At 48.7% G+C, this 25951-nt stretch overlaps 2 protein-coding genes across 3 annotated transcripts; one reads left to right on the top strand and one right to left on the bottom strand.

Moving 5' to 3' along the window:
- The first annotated feature begins 95 nt into the window (after positions 1-95).
- LOC130371498 (ataxin-2-like protein) lies at positions 96-12854 on the top strand. Its single transcript, XM_056577287.1, has 23 exons — positions 96-773; positions 1851-1890; positions 2286-2342; positions 2684-2755; positions 2909-3071; positions 3346-3476; positions 3867-3958; positions 4828-5037; positions 5148-5530; positions 6002-6088; positions 6210-6323; positions 6715-6792; positions 7254-7315; positions 7445-7716; positions 8024-8093; positions 8469-8606; positions 8967-9030; positions 9144-9328; positions 9692-9833; positions 9973-10082; positions 10582-10761; positions 11476-11629; positions 12230-12854. The coding sequence occupies exons 1-23, from the start codon at positions 652-654 to the stop codon at positions 12277-12279; spliced, it is 2976 nt and encodes a 991-aa protein (XP_056433262.1). The 5' UTR covers positions 96-651; the 3' UTR covers positions 12280-12854.
- adprh (ADP-ribosylarginine hydrolase) lies at positions 12778-19195 on the bottom strand. 2 transcript variants are annotated; one of them, XM_056577288.1, is made up of 8 exons: positions 18968-19195; positions 18631-18748; positions 18052-18178; positions 17211-17309; positions 16642-16747; positions 15932-16198; positions 14947-15158; positions 12778-13903 (listed from the first exon to the last, which is right to left on the bottom strand). In XM_056577288.1, the coding sequence occupies exons 1-8, from the start codon at positions 18973-18975 to the stop codon at positions 13749-13751; spliced, it is 1092 nt and encodes a 363-aa protein (XP_056433263.1). In that variant the 5' UTR covers positions 18976-19195; the 3' UTR covers positions 12778-13748. The 2 variants fall into 2 exon arrangements, with proteins under 2 accessions (XP_056433263.1, XP_056433264.1); XM_056577289.1 differs by having other exon boundaries at positions 18052-18160.
- Between the last annotated feature and the right edge of the window lie 6756 nt (positions 19196-25951).

Here is a 25951-nt window from a genome sequence, read left to right as displayed (position 1 = left end):
ACGAATTTACTTTATTAAAGGAATTCCACACACATGCACGCGCACAGCAGTGGGTCAATGGCGCACGCGCACGCCCATGTACCCGCGCGCCCTTTCCCCGTGCAGCCGGTTCCCCACTAGCCGCGCGCGGAGAGAGTGAACCTTCCAAGAGGTGGAGAGGTTACCGACCGACCAAAGGTTTTCAACGTAAAACCTCAAGAAAACAAAAACCCGTTTTAACGGCACAGAACAACTCTGCTTGGCGCCTAGGTTATATCCGGAGGGGCTTAAAGCACTGCACAGGATCCCTGCGAAAGGGAAGAAGGAAAGGAATCCAGCCCAGAGAGCTCGAAGCTAACGCGCTTAGCCTCCGCCGACACCACTCGTGTTGTTTTAGCGGAGAGTTTGTGACATACCGTCTGCGAATCCACCCGTAGACAGTGGGTGGAAATCCGTTAAAAGCTTGGGTTTAACGTGAGAACTGGTGTGTTTATTATCGCATGTTTGCTTATCTGTAGTTTGTGCAGGAAAGGCCAGAGGAAACCTTTTACCTTAGCCTGATTAGCCGGTGTTTGTTGAGGTTAGACGGGGATTTAAGTTAAAGAAGACGTAAAACGGTGACTTTTTCGTATTTTTATTGAGGAGCTTTAGTTTAAGCCCTTGTGCTTGACAATGTTGAAACAACATCAGCCCGGTCCCGCTGGACGGAAGACGACGTCTAACGGTACCTCGCCTCCCACGAGTATGTCTTCCACACCCAGCGGGCCCAACAGCAACAGAACGCCCGTCGGAAGGTGAGTAGTGCCGGGGAGGGCTGCTCAGGACAGACCGGGGATTTTCACATGACTCCCGGGGCCTACCGGTTAAAGCTATGTGTCCAAGGTGGGCGTGTCACCGACGCAGCGCTTTACAAGCAGACCTATCACATTCGGGTTTACACTTGACGAGCGGTGCAGAGAAGCTAATCAAAGCTCTGGACATAATAATGGACGACGTGTTGACAAATAGGGGGCTTTAAAAAGGCGGGTTGAACTATTTGCTAAATGTGCTGATAAGCCAATCAATTGGCCATGATCGGTGGGAAATGGCTCGAGTACATTGACCAAGCCCCTTGAAAATAGACTTTTTACTGGGGAAGAATCACTACGCCTCCATTTCCAGTTCACTGGAAGTCATTCATTACTCACAAATCACGTGATGAGTTCACCGGCAAGGTCGTTTTGGTTGCCTCATCTGAGGTCAGTCTGAATATGATAAGTTGAACATTTGCATCTGCGATGTTGTTGGTTCCTGTTTGTTTGAGACTGCAGCCAACACATTGCCTGGATGTGTGTAGTCAGTCCCAAACCATCCAGACGATGAATGAATCAATTTGACATTTAAACACATCCGTTGCTCGATTTACTAAAATCATGTTTTGGGGTTTTTCAGAATGTCGCTGAGCAATGTTTTTTCGGTGTGGACATTTTATATATTTAACCGTTTTATTGAGAGTGTGATACATGCAGAACTTAAGTTTTCAGCAGGCTTTATTGATCCTGGAGGAAATACATTTTCTGTTGCGTTCATTCATACTCCAGTAGTCATAGCGTCAGGGGAACTTAACTGTAACAGCAGTAGTGTTGAATTCAATACCAACACTATATTATTGAGCCGTACTCTCCACACTGTTTTGGGGTATCCCTGGGTACAACTGTCTAATGTGTCCTGGGGGTTTAGAGTTAGAACAAGTCTGTCTTCATTGTCACTCCAAGATCTAAGCCCTTTATATTTTTCATCTAACCAGGTTGGCTTTGTGTCAACCAGGTAAGTTCAGAGGTGATAACCAGGTTACTAAGCTTGCTTTTAACCACTCATTTTCTCATCTTTAGGAGTCGGACTTCAGTGAAGCCATCATTCCAGTCCTCTGCGGTGAGTTATACCCCGGGCGGGTTCAACAGTCACTCAGAATGCCTGCTGGGCATGCTGTTTCCCTGCTTAACACTATACTATGGCAATACTTATACCGATAATGATATCTGTAATTTAATATCTAGAATATTGAATAATAAGGAAACAAAGAACAGAGATATTAAGTCTCTGATGTGACTCAAGAGGTCTCATTGAGGCATGTCATTGATTTGCATTAAAGTGGCATTAAACCACAGTCTTTTGTTATGTGTGTGTTGTGTGTGTTTTCTGCAAGTGTGTGTATTTTATATAGGTGTTAGGGGGATGTGTGTTGTGTGATTTTTTTGGGGGAGTAATACAGTGATCTCAGTGTATTTTCTGCAGGTGTTTGAGTGATAATGCGTGTTGTGTTCCAGGTGTTTGAGGGAGTCTATAACAACGCCAGAATGCTGCACTTCCTCACCGCTGTGGTGGTACGTCACTCAACCTACTGTACTTTCTGTCGTGTCATGGACCCCTACCACACCAGTACCAGCAGCCACTCTGGCTGATTAACATCAGATAGTCACTGTCTTGATTCAGTTACGGTTGAGCCGTAGCACTCAGACCTGAGGGCAGATTATAAACAGCTTGGAGGGGCAGTGGTTTGGTTTGCAGGGAAGAGCTCCACAGTTAATGTTCTCTGGTGCTAGGCGCTGAAGTATCTCAGTCTCCAGCATTCATGGTTTTAATGGTAACATTTAATTAAAGACGCCAGGCTCAGCTAGTCTCACCTGTTCACTCCTGGTCTCACCGGTTCTCTCCTGGCTCGTAGGGATCCACCTGCGACATACGTGTAAAGAATGGAAACATGTACGAAGGCATCTTCAAAACACTAAGCGCTCGGGTAAGAACCGCTGTTCCGCACTATCCTATTCACACACACTAAAACACACGCGAGGCCACTCCCGAGGTAATTCTAATCTTCCTTCCCGTGTTTCCCTCAATGCATTGCTACTCCCTGCCGGTGTGTGTGCGTGTGCGTGTTTGTGTATGTCAGTGTGAGCTAGCCGTGGACGCCGTCCACAAGCGCCCAGAGGGCGAGGCGGGGCCTCCCGTTGCCCTGCCTCGCCGAGAGGAGATCACAGACACCATGATCTTCCCCCCCGGGGACCTGGTCACGATGACCTGCCGGGACGTGGACCTCAACTTCGCCACCAGAGGTACGTGTGTGTGCGTGCGTGTATGCGCTCACACACAAGCACGTGCACAGCCACGTGCAAAGAGTCACATGCACGAACACAGAGACAAATACACATGGGATAACAGCAGTGGTTAAAGGGACATTCTGAAGCTCAACTACGCAGTCGTCATCCTAATAATGTGTCATGGAGCAGTGGGGCCCCATGACAGAGATATCAGTCACTTCCGATGACTCGAATGACTTGACCTTTGACATTGTTGCAATCCTGTGTGTGTGTGTGTGTGTGTATGTAGACACCTTCACAGACACGGGCATCAGCACACCACGTGTGAACGGAGAGCACAAGGAGAAGGTGCTGCAGCGCTGGGATGGAGGAGACAGCAGCAATGGAGAGAGAGAAAACTACGACCTGGAGAAAGACTCGGTCAGTGGCTCTTTACCATAGCTAAAGATCTACAAAGATAGATCGATAGATGTCACACAAAGAGAGAGAGGCGCGCTCAGTGTCTTTACCTCTTTAACATAGATGTATGGTGGAGAGACACTGAAGGAAAGAGAGAGTATAACCATTATAAACGGGTCGAACCACTTTATTCCCCAGCAGTCCAATTGCTGAGTCAGTGCGTCTCTACCATGCATTGATTATAGACAGAATTTATGGGTCCCACCAGTCTAACCAGTATGTTCTCCACCAGTGTAATTACTGGGTCAGTGTCTATCTACCATACATAGATTATAACCAGTCCTCCATAAGTCTAATGGCTGCATGCATACCCCGCACAGAAAGGGTCTAACCCGTGTACTCTCCCACCAGTCCAACGGCTGGGACGCCAACGAGATGTTCCGCTACAACGAGGCGAAGTACGGCATCACGTCCACCTACGACTCGAGCCTCTCCATGTACACGTGAGTCCCCGTTTCCCGTGGCAACGCACTGCCGCGGTACCCCGGGAGGGTTGTTCCCTGCTACACGTTACCATGACGACACCTCCTCGCATTACCATAGCACCGCAGAGGCAGGAGGGCCCGAGTCGTGTGATCTTCCCCGTGTCGGAGGGCGTTTCCTCTGGGCATCGACAGATGGGGCCTTTGAACTTTGAACTCTGAACCGTGACCACGATCATTGGTCAAGGTTATATACCTTATCCACCTAGTGGCCATATTGCGTCTTAGAGTACCATATTAAGCGCTATATAAATTTCATTTATTATTATTCATTTATTATATTGTTGAGGTGGATGGGGAATCCTATTAGATCTTTGGAGACCATGACAACTCAGTCTTCCTCTTAGTTCGGTATTCCATTTCCCCACAGAGGTCACATTCAGAATGTCTCTCCATGGAGTTGGTTTGCCCAAAGTCACCCCATCCCCCCAATACGGCTGCTCTGTGAATAAGGCCCCTTGTTCACAGAGGACGGGACTGTTTTACATCTCTCTGTACGTACAGGATGTCCTTTCCTAACTGATGTTCTTCAGTTATAGAATCTCACAATGCTACCCTCACATTTAGCTAGAATAATTTGATCCTCTGTGGATGTACTTTGACGTTATATTATTTAAATGTTGGGGTTTATCTGGTAGCTGGTGAGTAATGTTCACCTACAATACTATATCTTCCTGTGCTCAGGGGATCATTAACTTTCTCCATCTCGGGACCCAAAAGACAATTCAAATGATTGTGGTGTGGTACCTCCGCCTGTGAATTCTGAGTGAAAGGAAGCGTCCTGATGATGATGACGATGATGATGATGATGATGATGATGCTTCCCCCAGGGTGCCTCTGGAGCGGGGCAGCTCCGAGGGCTTCCGTCAGAGGGAGGCGCGCGCGGCCCGACTGGCCAATGAGATCGAGGCCAGCCCGCAGTACCGCCAGCGGGTCAACATGGAGAACGACGACGGGAAGAGTGAGGAGGACAAGTTCAGCGCCGTGCTGCGAGACGCCGGCGAGAGGGAGAGGGGCAGAGACAGCCCCGGAGCCACCCGGTCAGTCTGGGGGAGGGGTTCACCTCGGGGGGTGGGGGTTAATGCTATTTGTAATGCTATTCTTTTTGTAAATGTAAATGTTTTTAATTGAAATGTTGTCTGTCTCTCAGGGAGGGGAAGTACATCCCGTTGCCCCAGCGACAGCGCGAGATCAACCGGGAGCGCGAGCGGGCCGAGAGGGGTCCAGGGGGCGGTCCCGGTGGACCCCCGCCCCACAGTCGTCTGGGCGGAGGATACCGCTCCAACCCCCCCGCCTCCTCCCCCAGGCCCCCCGCCTCATCTTCCTCCCCCAGACCACCCTCCACCTCCTCGACCACCCCCCAGCCCCCCTCCTCAGACCGCAGCAGCCCCCTGCCAGCCCGGGGCTACGGGGGTCACCACGCCCCCAGCCCCACCACCGTGTCCCCCGCCCAGCCGGCCCCCTCCCCCGCACTCCCCCACTCACAGTCCCTCCCCCACTCGCTGGCCGACGGACCCAGGCCCGTCAACGGGGGTGAGTCCTGAACCCCGATAATATGATGCGATCAGCTCTGGTTAGGACGTCAAAGCACCGACTGATTGAACGTGACGGTGCACTGTGTGGAATTATTGGCATCGAGCGGGAACAGACTTGATGAAATTGTATATAATATTCAGAAGTATGTTTTTATTAGCGTATAATCCCATTAAAATAAGAATTGTGGTTTCATAACCCTAGAATGAGCCTTTTTATTACTACAGATAGACGGTTCCTTGGCCAGTACAGGCCACCGTAGCTTTCCCTGCATTGCTAGAAAGGGCTGAGTCAGGGGTTTAATCAGCTGGTTGCAATTTCAACCTCTCTGCTAGATGCTACTTAATAAAACACATCACAAAGCACACCTTTAAATCATGAACTAAATCATGGAATCCCAGAGCTGAACTTTTCTAAAATCCTCATTCTAAGTATGGCTACTTAATTTATGCATGTGTGTATTATTCTCAGTATCATCCAGAACCTCTCCAAAGGCCCAGAGACCTCCACAGTCCAACAGACCAGTCCGCTCCCAGAACACACACTCTCAAACTACAGGTAACACAAACAAACTGCAAGGCGACAAACACAGACGTAAACTACAGGTCAAACAGTCACACACACACACAAACACAAACTCTTGTTCTATGAACTGAAAGGTTTCTCCTTCCTCTTACAGCTGCTCGATCTCCTAAATCAGGCCCCTCCCACGACCCGCCTTTTTTGGACACATCATCTGTCCAAATGCCCGCCCACAAAACCACAGGCCCCGCCCCTCTGTTTCCAGTAGACGGTAAGCTCCCTCCCATGATCATGGGATCACAGCCACTCCCTGGAATATTAAAAAACTTGAGGCTGATATGAGCTTTGGCATGCTGTCTTTAACCACGAACTCATCAAAATATTCTGTGTATCGGTACCTGTCTCTAGAAAATGACAGGCTGTAGAAGGCCGTACTTGCTCAATCAATAACGAGTATTCAACAAAACCTTGTACATAATTTGAAGGAGGGAGGAAACAAAGGGATACTCGTGACACACCATGTCAGAAATGTGTTCCAACTTGTATTCATGCTATAGCCGTGACACATGTTTATGTCATTATTATTTCATATTTATCTCTTCCTGTCTGTCCTCTACCGGTATCTCTACCTCTCTCTATCCTTTCTACCTGTCTGTTTGTAGTGAATGAGATCGTGAATGCGGCGAGTAAAGAGCGCTCCGCTGAGAGTCCTGGCAGCACAGACGACAAAATGACTAAAGGTAGCCTCCAGCTGTACCAATTACACATTCTAGCTAGCCTGATGTTGCCGGGTATTAGCGTTGGGTATTAGCGTTGGCTAGGCATTGGCTCAGTGTTGGCTAGCAGGTTTTAGCTGATTATTAGCTAGGTGTTAGCCTGGTTGCCTTTTGGCGCATTTCCATCGAGCCGTGCGATGCGGCTCGGTTACGGCTCACGTTTCCACCGCCGACAGTACCCTTATGGTAGGGGGGGCTAAAGCCCGATTGTGATAGCCGCTACAGCTACGTAAGCCTCGTGACATCATAGCAGCCTGACAAAGTGTAGTGTGGAACTGCAACGAACCGCACCGCACCGCTAGGTGGAAACGCGCCATCTGCGATGGCTAGCTGGTCTTAGCTAGGTGTTAACCAGCTGGTGCTGGCTAGCAGCGTTATTTAGCGAGGGCAGGGGGTTAAAGAACATTTCTTGTGTTGTCCCGCAGCTCCCTCCATGCAGCAGCGCTCTCAGATCGAGGAGCTCCGCAAGTTTGGCAAAGAGTTCAGGGTAAGACGTCATCCACCTACACAGGTGTGTTTGTGTGTATGTGACCCTTATCAAAAATCAGTGTGTTGACCCCTTGAATCGTCAACCTCAATATTATCACCCCGTCTCTTTTGTCTCCCTCTCCTCCAGCTCCAGCCTACTGGGGGTGCGTCTGGCGCCCAGGCCTCTGCGGGCCCTCTGGCCCCCGGGGACGCGGCCCCGCCTCCGTCGGCCCTCAGCAAGTCCCCGGGAAACCCTGGCCCCGAGGCTAAGGCCACGGCCACCACCCCCGGCCCCTCTGAGGAGCCCAAGGACCTGTCCTCCCCGGCCGTCCTGGCAGACAGGCAGTCCCCGGCCACCCCTCAGCCGGCCAGGACCCCCGGCAGCGAGGACGGAGGAGAGAGGCCGGAGGGCGTGGTCGAGTGAGTGACGTTGGCGCTCTTATTGGTCCGTCTAGGGACCAATGACCTTCTATTGGCCTTGTGGTCCTTTGCTCCTATTCAGGATACACTAAGCTGCTGCTATCGTAGCCACCATGCTAACTGTAGCTGCTAGCCTTGTGACCATGTTGGGTGGAGCTGCTAATTGTGGCTTAGTGACCATGTTCGCTGTAGTTGCTAGATCTAGCAGTAGTGTAGCGATCATGCTAGGGGTAGCCGCTAACTGTTCCTAGGCAACCATGCTAGTCCCTTGACGTTGATGTTAATGTTTTTATTGTTGTGGTTCCAGGCAAGTGAAGAAGTCAACGCTGAACCCAAATGCCAAGGAGTTCAACCCTGTCAAAGCCCTCATGACCATGGTGAGACCGCTGTACTGGTTATCTATAGTAATACCATGATTGTAGTATATCAATATAACACATCTTTAGCACTGGTATTAAAATACTACACATGACCACGGTGAGAATCAGAAAATCAAGCATTATATAGTTCTACTATGATTATATACATACTGTAGTACCATTATATCATTCCTAAATTATTACCACATACTACATTACTCCATGTTGAGCACTAATGTAGTATTATCTATAGTACTTCAGTAACACCACACACCAATACTACTAGTATATTAATACTACACATGTAAGGTATTAAAACACGTCTCCATGTTGCAATCCAGTACTGTAGTACTCTCCATAGTACCTAAACTAACAGTGCGCGTTGTCCTCCAGGTGAAGCCCGCCACGGCGCCCACCCCTCCCCGGCCCACCCCCCCCAGCCCAGTGGTGCTGCAGCAGCACCCCGGGGCCCAGGGCCCCCTCTTCAACGGCCCCTACCTCTCCTACGTCTCCCAGATACACTCTGTACAGGTACGCGCACCCTTTAGGACAGCAGGCTAGAAACGCCTGGAGGAACATGAATCAATGAATTAATTCTTGTTCCTGTTTGCAGTTCAGTCACCGTACCATGTTGTTGTTTTAATGTGCAAATTACCATGCACTAGGAAGTGGTTTAACATGACTGCACGTCAGATAGTTTCAATGGGGCCTTGTCCCGTACAGTCGCTCAGCTGATCTGTAAGGTGGTTTTATGTCTGCCGATGTGTCAGGTTGTTTAAACTTGATGTACAGTAGATCAGGTGACGCCTCAGGTTGTTAAAAGGGGACGTCATACCGTACAGTAAATCAGGTGACGCGTCAGGTGGTTTTAACGTGTTGTGTTTTGTTCAGCCCCCCCAGATGTTCCAGTACACAATGTCTACAGTAAACCAGGGAAAATACCCCCGAGGCAAAGGTACGTCTACTCAAATAAAGAGGGTTGTCACGGGCCAACCCCAGGTCGGGACCCCCCCCCGGTGCGTGGTGGGTACACATTGTGACCCAGCGGCCTCCCTCCTCTGTCCCCAGGCTCGCTGGGTCCTGGTCAAAGGGCTGACCACGGAGGCAACGGCCCCCCCATGCTCCAGGCTGCCGCCTCGGCCGCCGGGGCCCCGCTGGTGGCGTCCCCCTACCCCCAGCAGTACCTCCAGTACAACCCCCAGCAGTACGGGCAGCAGCAGGTCCTACAGGCCATGGCCCCCTACCCCGGACAGGTGAGACCCCCCCCCCCCCCCCCCCCCCCAAACCTCTCACTGACCTGCATACAGAGTTTGTCAAACCACGGGGAGGCGAAATGGGTCATGATCCGGTTGGAGGTGGGTCGCGGCGCCACGAATCCACCAGTGCGTGGTTGGGTCCCACGGACACCCTTACCTAGTCTTGGGTCAGAGGCCCGTTCCACCTGCAGGTGGACCCAGTAGGCTCCAGACGTCTCCAAAGACTTTGAGCGCAATCATGTAAAATATAAGCAATGTAGGGGCAGCTTGAGAAGACATTGGAGGGCTCTCTTGTTGAGGTGCTGAAACACGGTATTGCTCTTTGTAACCCCCCCACCACCTCTCTCGCTCCCTCTGTAGCCGATGTACTCGATGCTGCAGGGAGGGGCCAGGATGATCACCCAGGGCGGGGCCCCTCACCCCCAGGCTATGGGGCCCCCTGGAGGAGCCCAGTTCCAGACCCAGGGGGAGAACCCCCAGGTCCAGCAGCAGGGCCTCTACGGTATGTACCCCCCACGCACGCACGCACGCACACAGACACACGTTTACACCCACCACCCGGCACATCTGCCTCCTTTCACATCCAACCTCCTCCCCTTTTGTCCCCCACAACAAGTGATCGATTGACTCTCTCTTTGCAGCCCCCCAGGGCTTCGCCCACCACGCTGGACAGGTCCATCAGCCCCAGCCCTCCAGCACACCCACTGGAAACCAGCCCCAGCCCCAACACGCTGCCCCCAGCCCGGGACAGGTGAGACCAACTGCGGTAAAGGACATTGACTGTGATAAAGGACATTGACTGTGATAAAGGACATTGACTGTGATAAAGGATTGTGATAAAGGACATTGACCGTGATAAAGGACATTGAGTGTGATAAAGGACATTGACCGTGATAAAGGACATTGACTGTGATAAAGGACATTGACCGTGATAAAGGACATTGACCGTGATAAAGGACATTGACTGTGATAAAGGACATTGACTGTGATAATGGATATTGAGTGTGATAAAGGACATTGACCGTGATAAAGAACAGCCTGTAGTAGGGATAAAGGGGGAGTGTAGCTGTGATACTTGACATACTCTTACTTTTATAAAGAACAGACTGTAGTTGTGGTAAAGAATAAACCGTATCTCTGATAAAGATTCGACTAGTCCTGATGAACAACATACTCTAGTCTCGCTGGAGGACAGACGGAAAAAGTGCGGTAACAATCCAGTGACCCCGGTATCTCTCCTCTCTCCTCAGAACCCCCAGGGCGGCCCCCAGCCTCAGTCAATGTACCACTCGGGGCCCATGACAGCCCCCACACCCCCCAACATGCCCCCGGGCCACACGTCCCCCCAGGCCTCCTACTCCATGCAGGGCTACAGCATCCACGGCCACCAGGGGATGCCTCACTCCTACAATCTGGGGCAGATCACACAGGTAGGAGGCTAGGAGCCCAGCCCGCCACACATCAGTGTAGTAGTGCTGTGCTTGGGGGGGTCTGCGTACATATGGCAGACATGGAGGAAAATAGTGCATGTCAATCATCTTTCCTGTCATGAGCTATTTCACTTTATCTATTATTGTATTATTTTAGGGGTGTGCCCGCCTTCAGATATTTTTGTGTCATAGCAACCATCTCTGTAGAATAAAATAATCGGTAGAAATAATCATAATCTTGGGTTTACATTGAAAGATAAAGGACCGATTTGTAACTGAGTTGAGTGAGAATTATTTAGAAATGTATTGATTTAAAGTAAAGAGGTTTCAACATAACAGTCCACGACACTCTTATATTACATTGAATACAACTGGACTGGCCATTGTAGCATTGCACCTCTTCTTTTAACAATATATATTTTTTACATTTCTGCTATATGAAATATTGCAACATTTTTAAATATAATATCCTAGTGAGATTGTGCATGCACATTTCTCCTCGTCCTTCACTCCAGCTTAAGGTGGTGTGCCTTGCGGTTCTGGTTGGGCTCATGGGTCTAATTCACCTGGCGGCCATCTTGGTTCTAAATGCTAGCTGCGGGGGGGCTTGAATGCACAAGCTAGCGATAAGAACCAAGATGACCAATAGGTGATGTTGCTTCACCGCTAGTGGTTACACGTTTCCTCATGCTGGGATGCGTGTCCTCCACACAGGCCCACGTCCAGGGAGCCATGGGAGGCCCCCACCCCTCTGGGGGCCACGGCCACCAGATGGTGATGCTGCCCTCTCCCCAGCAGGGGCCCGGCTCTGTGCCCCAGCACCCCCAGCAAGGAGCACCTCAACACTACTACCTGGGACACCCCCAAGGTAAATTACACAGACTGGCCACGTGACCACAGACTGGTCACGTGACCACTATAACAATTACGTATTTTCAGTTTTGACAGTCTGTTGGACAGTGAATATAGAAACGGGTCATTGTGGAGCAGGTAGGGGTTGGACAGTGAATACAGAGACGGGTCATTGAGGAGCGGGTAGGGGTTGGACAGTGAATACAGAGACGGGTCATTGAGGAGCAGGTAGGGGTTGGACAGTGAATACAGAGACGGGTCATTGAGGAGCGGGTAGGGGTTGGACAGTGAATACAGAGACGGGTCATTGAGGAGCAGGTAGGGGTTGGACAGTGAATACAGAGACGGGTCATTGAGGAGCGGGTAGGGGTTGGACAGTGAATACAGAGACGGGTCATTGAGGAGCAGGTAGGGGTTGGACAGTGAATACAGAGACGGGTCATTGAGGAGCAGGTAGGGGTTAGTGGATCTTGCTTTGCAATGCCTACAGGTATACTGGACCATGGCAGGATCTTTCTGGACCCCTGGCTGCCATATTATACTGTCCTGTGATGACTGATCAGTTGTGTGATGACATGTCGATGATGAATTGTTCCTCCTCCTCCTCCTCCCACAGCGATGCAGGTACAGACACACCCCTCCCCCTTCCACCCCCCTGGAAACTGAAACCCACCCTTCCCCGGAGGAGGAGAGGAGCAAAGACCCCCTGCCTATCCCCTCTCTACGTCACGGCGGGACCACGAGCATCATGATCACCACGACGATGATAATGATGAAGAAGACCGAGGGGCAGGGCGCCCCTTTCTCTCTCTCTGCTCCGTTTCCTCCCCCCTCCTCCACCTTAGAGCTTAGCTCCGCCCCGCGGAGTGAGTCCCAGACAGACCCAACGCCCCCCCCCACCCTGCGGAGCAGAGACTCAGGACGCTCGGCTGTGTGATTCCAGCACACCCCCAGGTCTGTTTTTACAACCCTACCCAGAAGGCCGAGCGTGTCGGCCGACTGCCGTAAGGGACGGAGTTGGAGAAATGATTTTTTCTAGAAAACAACTTATTTTTAACTGTTAGTTGGAAACGGACTGCGGCTATTCTCCCTCCTGTAGAGAATCATGATAAATAATAAAAAGAAAAACACAAAAAAATATTAAAACAACAATGACCAAAAAATAAAAGTTTTCAACTCTACACACAACTGTTTTTATTTATCAAACGCATGTTTCTTTGAAATGGGCTTCAGAACAACAGCAAGCTGAGACATGTGAGTTGTCAACCTATCAAACTATCATAGGTTGGTTGTACGGCTGCTTGACATAGAATAGTTTGCTGTGTGCCCACTAGGTGGAGCCCTTTATTTAATAGTAATGTGCTGGGATGCTGGCCTGCATCGTTGCCTCTGAAGGTTGTAGTTTGTCCGCTGAAGGATTGATGACCTTGCGGATAGAGACCCGTCGATTAATAAGACACTAATGATAAGAGACTGATTCATTCAGTAGTTTAGGTATTGGCTAGGTGTAGGTAGATAAGGTATTGGGGTTGAGATGTTATGGTAAGTTTGCTGGTTAAATATGAGGTAGGGGACGATTAAAGCCGATTTTTTTTTGTGTTCACGATCATGGGGGTGGATAAAAGCCTCTGAATACTTCAAACTAAATCGGAATTAGCTTGTCCGCATGGTCTGTCAAACCTGGCACTACATGAATGGTGTGACGCAGATTCAGCCAGAAGCCATCAATCACTTGGTATTGTTGTCCAATTGCAGGCAGCTGTTTATCCGGGAGCGTGTAGGAGAAGTTTGGCTATTGCGAGTGAGTAACCTGCACACATGGTGTTGATGGAAGCCCAATGCGGCACTGAACTTTGGTTGCAGATCCGCTATTTTGTCATTTATTTTATACGTATACCGGCCGGGGCCTTCAGTTTGACAGGGCGTAGAGGGTCCGGGTAAAGATAAGAATAGGGTAAGCATGGGATGGTGCTAGGGTTATGTTATTGGATTAAGGTGAGCGTGACGGGGTTATGTTCTCTGTTGGTGAGGTACTTGGGTCAGTGTCAGTTTGGGTTAGGTTATCAGGTTCAGGTGAGTGGGTTAGGTAATTGGCTCAGGGTGAGTGTGACCGGGTCGGGTCCTGGGGTCCGGGGTCACGCTGAGTGTGCCAGGGCGTAGAGTGCCTGAGCACTGCGCTCCAGGCGGTCCCGGTACTCTAGGTTCTGGTAGTTCCCCGGCGGGACAGCCTGCGTGCCGTAGAGCAAACCCCAGCAGCACGCCGCGATCACGGCCGTGCTGTCACTGTCTCCTGGGGGGTAGAGGGTGCAGATGGAGAGATTGGGATGAATCACAGATTCCTATCTCTGTGTGCCACAGGAAGTACCCCCCCCAGCCACCACCTTCAGACCTGGAGGACATTGAAGTCTGTCGCCATGACAGCAGACCTCCCCTAGGTCACTCGAGTGTCAGAGAGTATGTGTGTGATGTGATTAATTGTTAATGGTCAGAGTCGGTCCGCACAGCGGGGAGATAGGGCTATAAAGAGCCATCAAGGAGCGTTTATATTAACATTAGAATTCTTAATGTCCCCAGAAGAGCCATGGAGGGACCCCCAGGACCCAGGGGAGAGGGAGGGTCCACACAGAGGTATGGCTGGTGCTAGGTGGATCCATACATCATAGACGAACAATTCAATGCAGTTGTGTACATAGCATACAAAGTACAAAATGTTAAATACGATACATTGCCTGAAATGGGTCCTGCGGATGCTGTTATTGAGCTATGGTTCAGACTAGTGCTGAAATATGAATGCAATATTTTCGCTTATAATGAGGTATCAGTATTCATGACTTCTAATGCTGTTCCTGCCTGAGATCTACTGGGATCAGAGCTGTTTAATTTAACCGTAGCTCACTCCATGGTACCACTACCTGTCTGTTCTGTAACCATAGAAACCACTGGGAGCACCTTTTAAATGGGTTGATTACAATAAACAATTGGTTAGGGTGCATGACTCCCAGCTGAAAGGTTATGGGTTCAAACCCCAATGGCCACCTCCAACCTGGACGTATCCTGGAGCAAGATGCCCCCTAACCCATACCTTCTCCTGAATGCCAAACAGCTGATCACTGTAGGTCCCTTTGGATAAAAGTGTCTGCTAAATGACCGAATAGTATATTAAGGAACAAGCAGTAATAGAAATAGACAGTTTTTGTTCTTGTTTTTTGCTAAATTTACATGTAGGCATGACAATAAGTAATAAAACTAGGAATAAACATAGTTACAGCAAATACAATTAATGGTAAAACTACACATGCATAAAAAAATCGTTTTTTTCCCTTGAACTCTGACCTCCGTGGAAGCCAGCCCTGCTCATCAGCTCCTCCCAGTCAGGCCCCGCCCCCAGCAGGGCATCGAGGGCTATCATTGGAGCATCGTGGCCGCTGCGCCCAGCCCATCCAGACAAGCTGAAGCTCTTATAGGCCAGGTCCCTCTCTGCCGGCCCATAGGAGGCGGGCCAGGTGACGGGCCCCGCCCCAGTGAGACCCCTCTGGCCCAGGTACCTGAGAACAGGAGATGTTTCACGAACTGCTTCTCATATTGTCATGACAAGAAAGTGAGTGCTAGTGGTTTATGAGGTGTGAACCAACTTTGTTACACTAATATATCATGCTATATTAAGCTAACTTCTCAAGCTATTTTTTGTTTTTCTTTCTCCGAAGGTCTGTTTACTGCTTACCAAGATGAACTCATACTTTTTTCATTTAATCTTTCTGTATTTCTGTGTTTGTCATTTTTTACTTTCATGGTTTTTATACAATGTTCTTTGCAATTGTACTGAAAGTTGCTCTAAATATGAATATTATTTAAATATGGAGTCATTTGCCGTGCTGCCTCATGAATGATCGGGTACCACTTGACCTTAGTCGGTATAATTGTAGTCGGTAAAATGTGAAAATCAACTCTGTAATTAGTTAAAAAAAAAATAGATTGCACAGCGTGAATCACTGTAATAAGGTCACCGTATTGATCTACTTTCATCTCTGGCATTTGAGAACAAATCATTTCTATTAGCTGATGGCCTTCTGAAGTTCACTGTGAGTCCAGGACTCACAGTGCATCGTGACATCTCAACCAGTCAACCAAACCTGCTGGGCTAGTCATGTCAGCTAACAGTGCTAGGTTAGTCATGTTATGCTGTCCGCTAACCATACTAGGTTAAGGTTAAAATAAACTCACATATTAGCATGGGAGCTAACCCTGTCAAGCTCGTCATGTTAGCCTGTCATCTAACCTAGCTAGCCTAGTCATGCTCACTTATCAGCTAGTCTCCTACCATTTCCACTTGTCGCTGAAGTAGCTCCAGTCCCTCTCGCTCTCCTCCACAGCGTAGCCACGCCCCTGAACGAAGCTCCAGGCGATTGGACAGGCCTCGTTGAGTAGGCCAAACCCCCAGGTTGTGATTGGCCGCCGCTGGACGGCATAGGCCGCGAAGAGGGCCGACGCCACTGCGCCGAGGAACCCAGTTGGGTGGGGGTGGGTCATCCTGCCCGTCTCCACGGCAATCGCCACGAGAGACAGCAGCTGGTCCGGCTTGGGGTACCTATCACACATCACAGGAAGTACATATAAGGTCATATGTACTGCCAGAATCACAGGAAGTCCAAATAAGGCGATATGTGCTGGCAGCTGAAAGGATGAAGTTATAATACTGATACACCAGATGCAACTTAATAATAAGGTCTGAAATCTCAAATGAGATCTCAAATAGATTCTCTGACTGAGCACCATTGAAGCACAGAGCCCTCCCCTGATGGTGAGCACTCTACCCCTCCCTCCCCCTTCCTCTGGCACCTCCCCCCTTCCTCCTCCCAATAGTTTAACCCTAGGTCAGAAATAATAATAATATACAAATACTAATAATCACTCTCCACCAATTAAAATGAACCCCCGCCCTCACAACGACCCGGGGGTTGTGTGATTAACCCAGTGTGTGTATATGGGGGGGGGTGCCTCGACCGGGTAACCACGGCAACCACCCCTCACCTGAGTCCGATGCACATGGAGCGCATGGCGGCTCCACAGCCGGTTCCGTCCGGATTGTAGGGGACGCGGTACCCCCCCTCCTCCCCCGGGCGCAGCTGGGACACACCTGGAGGAAGAGGAGGAGGAGGAGGAGGAGGAGGATGATGAATGGAGATGGAGGAAGAGGAGGAGGATGATGAATGGAGGAGGAGGAGGAAGAGGAGGAGGGGGGGATGAGGAGGAGGAGGAGGAGGAGGAGGAGGAGAAGGAGGATGAGGAATGGAGGAGAGGGGGAAGGATTAGAAGAAGAGGAAGGAGGATTAGAGGGGAGATGTACCTCCTGCTGCTTCAGATCATACTTTATATCTGCTGAATCTTTCTCTCGGTTCAATAGAGCTTCATTGACAGTGAAATGAAAAGTGGACGGTACGTCAGCTATGCAGATTAATGATCAAAGAAACAAAGTCCAAAATAATAAATAAAAAAATGTGTATAATTGTAAATAATAAGGCAGGGTATATACATGTATGTGTTTGTGTGTTCATCCAGCTCGCTCTCTCTCTCTCTCTCTCTCTCTCTCTCTCTCTCACCCAGCATGCTGGAGGGTCCTGGTTTCCTGCCCTCCATGTCCGTCATTGCAACAACGTATCGAGACGCCACCTCCTGCAGTAGCTCCTCCCCACACTTCCCTGAGGAAAAAACACTTCCTCACTCACCTGGCCAGGTGAACGCACACACAATGTAGCTGTGATAAAAGACAGACTAACTGGGATGGACAGACTAGCTGTGATAAAGTACTGACTGTAGGTGTGATAAAGGACAGACTGTAGCTGTGATAAAGGACAGACTGTAGCTGTGATTTTGGACAGACTGTAGCTGTAATAAAGGATAGACTGTAGCTGTGATAAAGGACAGACTGTAGCTGTAATAAAGGATAGACTGTAGCTGTGATAAAGGACAGACTGTAGCTGTGATAAAGGACAGACTGTAGCTGGGATGCAGGACAGACTGTAGCTGTGATAAAGGACAAACTGTAGCTGTGATAATGGCCAGACTGTAGCTGTGATAAAGGACAAACTGTAGCTGTGATAATGGCCAGACTGTAGCTGTGATAAAGGACAGACTGTAGCTGTGATAAAGGACAGACTGTAGCTGTGATAAAGGACAGACTGTAGCTGTGATAAAGGACAGACTGTAGCTGTGATTAAGGACAGACTGTAGCTGTGATGCAGGACAGACTGTAGTTGTGATAAAGGACAAACCGTAGCTGTGATAATGGCCAGACTGTAGCTGTGATAAAGGACAAACTGTAGCTGTGATAATGGCCAGACTGTAGCTGTGATAAAGGACAGACTGTAGCTGTGATAATGGACAGACTGTAGCTGTGATATTGGACAGACTGTAGCTGTGATAAAAGGGAGTTGATCTCACCTGTGGCCAGACCCTCTGCTGTGGCCAGGTGTAAGACTGTATCATCACTCACTGGCCAATCAGGGAGCTGGACCTGGATGTTATTCAAGCCCCCAAGCTCCTTCAGCTCCTGGTTACAGAGACGGACCTGTGTGTATTCCCATGATGCTCTGCCTCCCTGGCAACCACCAACCACCCCTCTGAGCTTAATTTATGAAGGATTGTCTCAACGGATAATCTCTATCTTTTATTCAACAGATGTTTTTAACACTTTGGAACATTATACATTATTCATACCTTGTTATCTGTCTATTTCTTTTTTACTTTGGCCTCAGTATATCTTGTAAATTATACAGCCAGTTCCGTATTATGATTAATCGCTGGACTGACGGGGGAAAAGGGTATGTCCCTGGTTGTTTTCGGAAGACGTTGTTTGTTCAGTGCACCGCCTCCTACTAGCAAAGCGATGCCCGGGTTTAAGTCAAGGAGTCATGGTAAGGTTAGGGTTACACGTGGATAACTAGGGTTAGTGTTAGTGGTTAGGGTCAGGGTTTGAGGCATCGGTAGGCTCACGCTAGTGGTCAAAAAATTAGGGGTTACCTGGTGGATGTCTGGCCCGGACTCATTATACTCCCACTGCTGGTTCCTGAAGCCCAATGCATCCCCGGCTCCGCTCAGAACCATAGCGGCCGTGTAGTGCTCCTCTGTGGCCGGGCCCCTGCATCAGACGTGCAGGGATAGCTCGGTTAAAGTTAGACCTGCAAAGTTAGTCCTGCATTGGACTTCGCAAAACACTTCAACAATATAATTGTCTAAACTAAATGTATAGCTACATTAGTTGAGATACGTTTATCTTTAAACACGAGTTGCCCATAGCTGGACGCATGTTTTAAAGTGTCACGTAGTATTTTAAGACCGAAATGTCATATCATCTCACCCGGTCATCGTGCCGCGTTTCAACCCGGAGTTGCGACCCCCACCGTCGGCTGCTGGGTCCAGTTCCACCGCGTCTATACTAACCTCCCAGATTACAGATTACAGTTTGTTCATCAACTGCAGATGCTAAAATGGTTCAGAATAAAATGCACGCATGTGTTCACATAGAAGACAGTTTGTTTCGCTATGTGGTCTGCACCAGGCACAGTACCGGTAGTTTCTAAATATAGGGACCTGCTCTTTTACCAACGTGGTCACTACAGCTGTTGAATATTTAAATGGGCCTGCTGTTGGGGTTCAACCAACACTTTGCATTCATCGAAGGATATTATTGTATAATTGACAATCTGGAATTGTTATTCTCAAAATCTGAAATAAATAGTGTATGATGCTGAGATTTGACTCAAATCGGTTTGCCACCCCAAATGGCACCCGATTAAACTGCAGCCCTAAAAGATAATGAATTCTTCATCATAGGTAATTTCTTTCTATGATTATATTTATTATTAATATTATTATTAAGAACACAATATGTGGCATTGAATCCGACAACAACATACTCTATATTTCCCATCTCATCCACTATAGAATAAATTGATCCGGTCCAACAATATCTGGCAGATATGTGTCCTAGTCCATTCATTTACTTGAACAGATTAGCTGTTGCATTCCCGCCTTTCCACGCAACCCATAGGTCTTCCGCCTTCTACTGCTGCTGAATGAATGGGAGTGCATATTTATTAATTTATAACTATTAATTCCACATTTAATGCACGCTAGTGCATTAAATGCGTCAATACACTTTCTTTTTTTTTCAGATATGCAAAACCAGGACTGGCGAGAGACCTTGAGCTACAGATAGACAGATATGCAGAGAGAGAGAGAGGGAGAGAGGGAGGGAGGGAGGGAGGGAGGGAGAGAGAGCGAGAGAGAGAGAGAGAGAGAGAGAGAGAGAGAGAGAGAGAGAGAGAGACAGAGACAGAGAGAGGTGGTGGTGTGTGTCAAAGTTTTAACGGAGCGACTCTGATTGGTTCGTCTGGTTTAGCAACAGAATTCTTCGTCATTTTAACATCTACTGTGGTGGATGAATAGCTATCAGCCACACACACACACACACACACACACACACACACACACACACACACACACACACACACACACACACACACACACACACACACACACACACACACACACACACACACACACACACACACACACACACACACACACAGTGTGGGAGTCTTCTACCTGTTGTCCTATGTGATGAGTGCATTGCTCTTTAAACAGCAACACATCTATACCCACAATTCACCTGTGCACCCCCTATCCCCCATCCCCCCTCCCATGGTCGCTACCCCAGGATGTTCCACTGTTGCCTAGCAACCAACCCCGCATGGTATTCCGATGGTGCTGCGGCTGGGGATCATATTATACGCAGAATCATGTGTTCATCACAAACATAATGTGTTCAACAAAACCACAATATTGTGGTAACAATGAGTCATGAGCTCATCGCAAACATCAAATTATATTATTTTTGAGTCATGTGTTCATCAAAACCACAATATTGTATTATTGAATGAGTCATGTGTTCACCATAACCACAATATTGTGTAAACTATGAACCATGCGTGCATCGCATCCATAATGTACATATGATGAATCATGTGTGCATCCCAACCCTAATGTAATATTAATGAGTCATGTGCTCATCATAAGCACAATATTTCGGTAATGATGTTGGTCAGTAGCGCTGAGGGGATTACAATGGCTGTGTGTGTGTGTCTATGTGATTGGATGGGTGTGTATGTGATTGTGTGTGTGTTTGTGATTGTGTGTGTGTGTCTGTGTGTGTGTGTGTGTGTGTGTGTGTGCGTGTGTGTGTGTGTGACGTGTGTGTGTGATTGTGTGTGTGTATGTGATTGTGTGTGTCGTTTTCTTTGTCACGTTCAAACAACACAAGGATTTACTTCTCACAGAGCCGACGGAGGGTGAATGCAAGCTATAGATTTGTGGCTTATGGGGTCAGTAGGTCGAGGATGTGTGTTTCAGACGTGTTTTGTAACTTTGAGCACCGCTCATGAATAATGACGACCTTGGAGGTGAAGTAATTTAGATTCAACTGATGAGGAGGCGGAGGATGAAGGAGATGGACACCCCTCCTCTCTCCTCTTCAGCTATATCTCTCTTTGTCTGTCTGGCTGTCTCTCTCCTCCTCAATGTCTTTATTTGTCACCCAATCTCTCTCTCTCTCTTTTGCCCCATCTCTCTGCACTCTCTCTCCCCTCATCTCTTGCTCTTGACCTATCTCTCTCTTGCCCCATCTCTCTCTTGCCCCATCTCTCTCTCTCTCTCTCTCTCTCCCCCTCCAGCTTTCTCTCTCTCTCTCGCCCCATCATGCGCTCACTCTCTCCCCATCTCTCTATCTTTTTCTCGCTCTCTCACATACCTCCACTGTCTCTTGTACTTTAAAAGTCTTCTTTAACCCTGCTGTTCTTTAAATTTAATTCTTTAAATCTTGTCATAATGTGATTATGATGGATTATACTTTTATTCGATCATAATCCTAATCACTAAAGATTATAATTGAGTGATTAAAATTTTGCTATCTAATTTATTCTAATATAATTCCCAGCAATTATAATAAGATTACCATCTATTGCAATCGGATGATCACAGATTATAATCAGATGATCACAGATTATAATCAGATTATCGCAGATTATATTCAGAGTTCTACATGTGTTCTGGCCTGCTCGTTGTCTTAAATGATCTGCGTTCTTCTTTAGCCACAGTGACATCGTAGTGGCACAACACTGGGACGGCCTCATGGCGAGCACATCTCACGTTCTGACAGCTCAGCTGGCAGCGCTCCGGCCCGGTCGACGGCACTCACTGTCCAATGGCTCCCCTCCTCACAGCCCACCTCACTTCAGCAGCCAATCACGTCTCTCCTCTCTACCCTCACACTGATGATGTGATGCAGTTTGGATCGCTGGGGGCGGCAAAGCAACGCAACCGTCCTCTGTCACCGCCCTGATTGGCAACGGGCCTGTCAATCACACAGAGGAAGAGGGACAGGGACAGACCCTGGGAGATGCCCAGTGCAACCACCGTCTACTACTGGTTGTGCTGGGGGCTAGCCAGTACAATCACAGTATTCTACGGGGGACACTAGAGTTGTCCAGTGCAACCAGAATCGACTACTGGTTGTACTGGGAGCTGTCCAGTACAACCACACTCTACTACTGATTGTACTTGGAGCTAACCAGTACAACCACAGTCTTCTACTGGTTGTACTGGGAGCTGTCCAGTATAACCACAGTCTAATACTGGTTGAACTGGGAGCTGTCCAGTACAACCACAGTCTTCTACTGGTTGTACTGGGAGCTGTTCAGTATAACCACACTCTACTACTGGTTGTACTGGGAGCTGTCCAGTACAACCACAGTTTTCTACTGGTTGTACTGTGAGCTGTCCAGTACAACCACAGTCTTCTACTGGTTGTACAGGGAGCTGTCCAGTACAACCACACTCTACTACTGGTTGTACTGGGAGCTGTCCGGTACAACCACACTCTACTACTGGTTGTACCGGGAGCTGTCCAGTACAACCACACTCTACTACTGGTAGTACTGGGAGCTGTTCAGTACAACCACAGTCTACTACTGGTTGCACTGGGAGCTAACAAGTACAACCACAGTCTAGTGCTGGTGGACACTGGGATAGGTTTGGGATGTTGATAGGTTGATCTGAGTGTTGTGGTGAACGGTTGCGCTGGAGGGGAATCGGCTGCCTGCCTCACGCGTGGGGACAGCTCTCCGGGGGAGAGAGAGACCCTCACTTCCATTGACTTCTAATCTGAGAGGGAGAGAGAGGCTATATCTGGCTGTGTTTCGGAGGTCATGGCTGAGCACGTTAAGATGCACGCCTCATGCCTCACACATGGCTGAGCATGTTAGGTAAGGCGCGCTCTTATGGTCTCACCCAGGCCACGCTCGGCAGGGCAGAGTGCGCACGTGTTGATTTAATTTTGTTTAAGTATGTGTGTGTGTGTGTGGGTGGGTTGTCAGAGTGTGTATGTATTGTGTGTGTATTTGTGCTGTGAGTGGGCTTGTTTGGTTTTATTATGCGTGTGTGTTTATTGACCGTAGCCGTGTTGTGAGCGTGCGTGCGTCTACTTTGGTCAGGCACTGCATCGCCACATTCCCCTACACCTCTCGCGGTTGGTTTCCATAGCGACGGCAACGCCGACCGCCACTTGTGCGTGGTTTGTTTTCTTGATAAGCACAGATGACCTTGAAGAGCAGCTGTCAGCGGCGCCCGAAGGTCGCGTTGAGGGGAGCTGTGACTCGACTCCTGATGAGAAACCTCCTGCGACTCTTGTCTGCTCCTCTGTCTGCTCCTCTGTCTGCTCCTCCCCTGACTTGACTGCTCCTCCAGCTGTCACCCCCCCCTAGCCCCCATGACCACCATCTCACACCAGAGCCCCACATCTGTTCCAGCGTCTGTTCCTACGGCAACCTGGACCTACTGACCCCAGTGTAACCCCTTGGGTGTTGTAAAGTGAATGCATAAAACAAAAACTCATCGTACCTGGTACCACGTACTACTCTCTTCCTTCGGTTTCTCCTCCTCTTCTCCTCCCCTCGTCTTCTCTTTCCCCTAATCGCCTCCTCTTTCTCTTCTCTCTCCTTCTGTTCTGCTTGCTGTAGTTCCTCATCCCGTTTATGGTCTGATAGTCCGTAGGTTCCTGCCACGTTCTCCTGCTGCAACAGGTGGGTTTACCTGGTAGCCTGGTGGGTGTGGTCGCCTAGTGGGTGGGGTTACCATGTGGGTGTGGTCACATCGTGGGTGACCACTCCCTCCCTCCCCCTTCTCTATCTCTCTTGCACCCCTCCTCTTCCTCCCCCTCTCTCTCACCCCAAATCCCTCTCTCCTTTTCTTCCCCTCTTCTTCTCTCCCCATATCCCTCTCTCCCTCTCTCTCCCCCTTACTAGTTTCCCACTTTCCCCCTCTCTCACTCTCCCACTCTACCACCCCTCCTCCCTCTCTCTCTCTCTCTCTCTCTCTCTCCCCCCCTCCCTCTCTCACTCCCCCCTTTCCCTCTACCCCCCACCACCAGCCTCTCTCTCCCTATCTCTCTCTTCTTCCTCGCTGACATAATTGCTGTGACGCTGAGGTAATGAGCTGGTGCTGAAACCGTTGTCTGCCGCTACGCTAATAAAGAGTGTGTGTGTGTGGGGGGGGGGGGGGGGGGGTGAAGGCTTAAAGAGAGGGGAGAGGAGTGGGATGTAGAGATGGATTAGAAAGAAAAAGGTGCAAGAGTGGCAGTTGTGTGTATGTTTCTGTGTGTGTGTGTGTGTGTGTATATATGTGTGTGTGTGTGTGTGTGTGTGTGTTCCCACATGTCCCCCATGTTCCATCATCCCACAATTTGAACACTGTCTTTTAGAGCTGCTCGAAATAAAAAGATTCTGTGTGTGTGTGCGTGTGCGCGAGCATCTGTGTGTGTGTGTGTGTGTGTGTGTGTGTGTGTATGTGTGTGTGTGTGTGTGTGTGTGTGCGTTTGTGTGAGTAAGCGCTGTAAAAATAAAAACAGGAGCATGCATAAGAGCAGGAGAAGAATTCATAGAAAGAGACGGAGGGATAGAGAAGGAATAAGAGCAAAATACAGATGGTTTCTGAAGCTGCAGCTTCGTTGCATATACATTTTTTATACATTTACACATATTTGATTTATACATCTAATTACTTTTAGATGTATACATTATTTCTATTGTCTGTACATTTTATATAGATACATTGATTCTATCTATATACACCTCTATAGATATAGATATCTACAGAGATGTATTTTATATAAATATATATATATGTTTACATATATGTGTTTTTATTATATTTGTATGTGTATCCAAAAAAATGGATACTGTATACAAAATATAAATATGCCTCAGGCAACAGATAAATATAAAGAGGGTAAACTATGATGATAGAGAGCTAATAGAGAGCGAGGGAGAGAGAGGGGGAGGGAGAGGAAGAGAGAGGAAAGACCTCACAGACGCGCAACAGACTGTCAACGAATACTATCTATCTCCCTCCTCCTCTATCTCACCTCTTCTCTCTCTCACTCCTTTCATTGTTTTCTCCCTTTCCGTTTCGTTCCTGCAATGTTTTCGTGGAGCGATCCTTCTTCCTTCTCTCTCTTTTCCTAATCATTCTCTCCATCTCCCTCGCTCCCTCTCTCTGTCCACCTGTTGTACTGGTGGATCATAATCTCTATCTCTGGCTGTGTGGAGGTAAAGATCTCTCTCTCTCTCTCTCTCTCTCTCTCTCTCTGGCTTTGTGGAGATAAAGATCTCCCTCTATCAGACTCTCTGGCTGTGTGGAAGTAAAGATCTCTCTCCTTCTCCGGCTGTTTTATCCGTCTCTCTGGCTGTGTAGAGGAATATCCGGTCCAGAACTTCCCCCCTTTCCAGAGCAGGTAAGAGCCTCCTGACCTTTGTTTTAAACTCCTCCGCACCTGGACATGCTTCTCTTACTCTTGTTTCTCTTTTATTCGCTTCTTTATTCTCCCTTGTTTTCTCCCAATGTTGGCATGAAAACCTACCACTCCCATTGTCATAGTAGTATTATACGCTCTCTCTCTCTCTCTCTCTCTCTCTCTCTCTCTCTCTCTCTCTCTCTCTCTCTCTCTCTCTCTCTCTCTCTCTCTCTCTCGCGCTGTCTCTCTTTAATGGCTAAGAGACATAATATATGGTAATATATGGTACATTTCTCTTTTGACATGTACACTTGCACGAGGTTACACGCACACACACACACACACACACACACACACACACACACACACACACACACAGACACACACACACACACACACACACACACACACACACACACACACACACACACACACACACAAACACAAACACACTCTCTCTCAAGTCTGCTGGCTTCTTGACAAGGTGCTGACTTT

Source organism: Gadus chalcogrammus, chromosome 18 (genome assembly GCF_026213295.1).
Source record: "Gadus chalcogrammus isolate NIFS_2021 chromosome 18, NIFS_Gcha_1.0, whole genome shotgun sequence".
In the NCBI taxonomy this organism is placed as follows: domain Eukaryota; kingdom Metazoa; phylum Chordata; class Actinopteri; order Gadiformes; family Gadidae; genus Gadus; species Gadus chalcogrammus.
The sequence above is the reverse complement of the archived record's forward strand: the minus strand, read 5'-3'. Positions and strand labels throughout refer to the sequence as shown.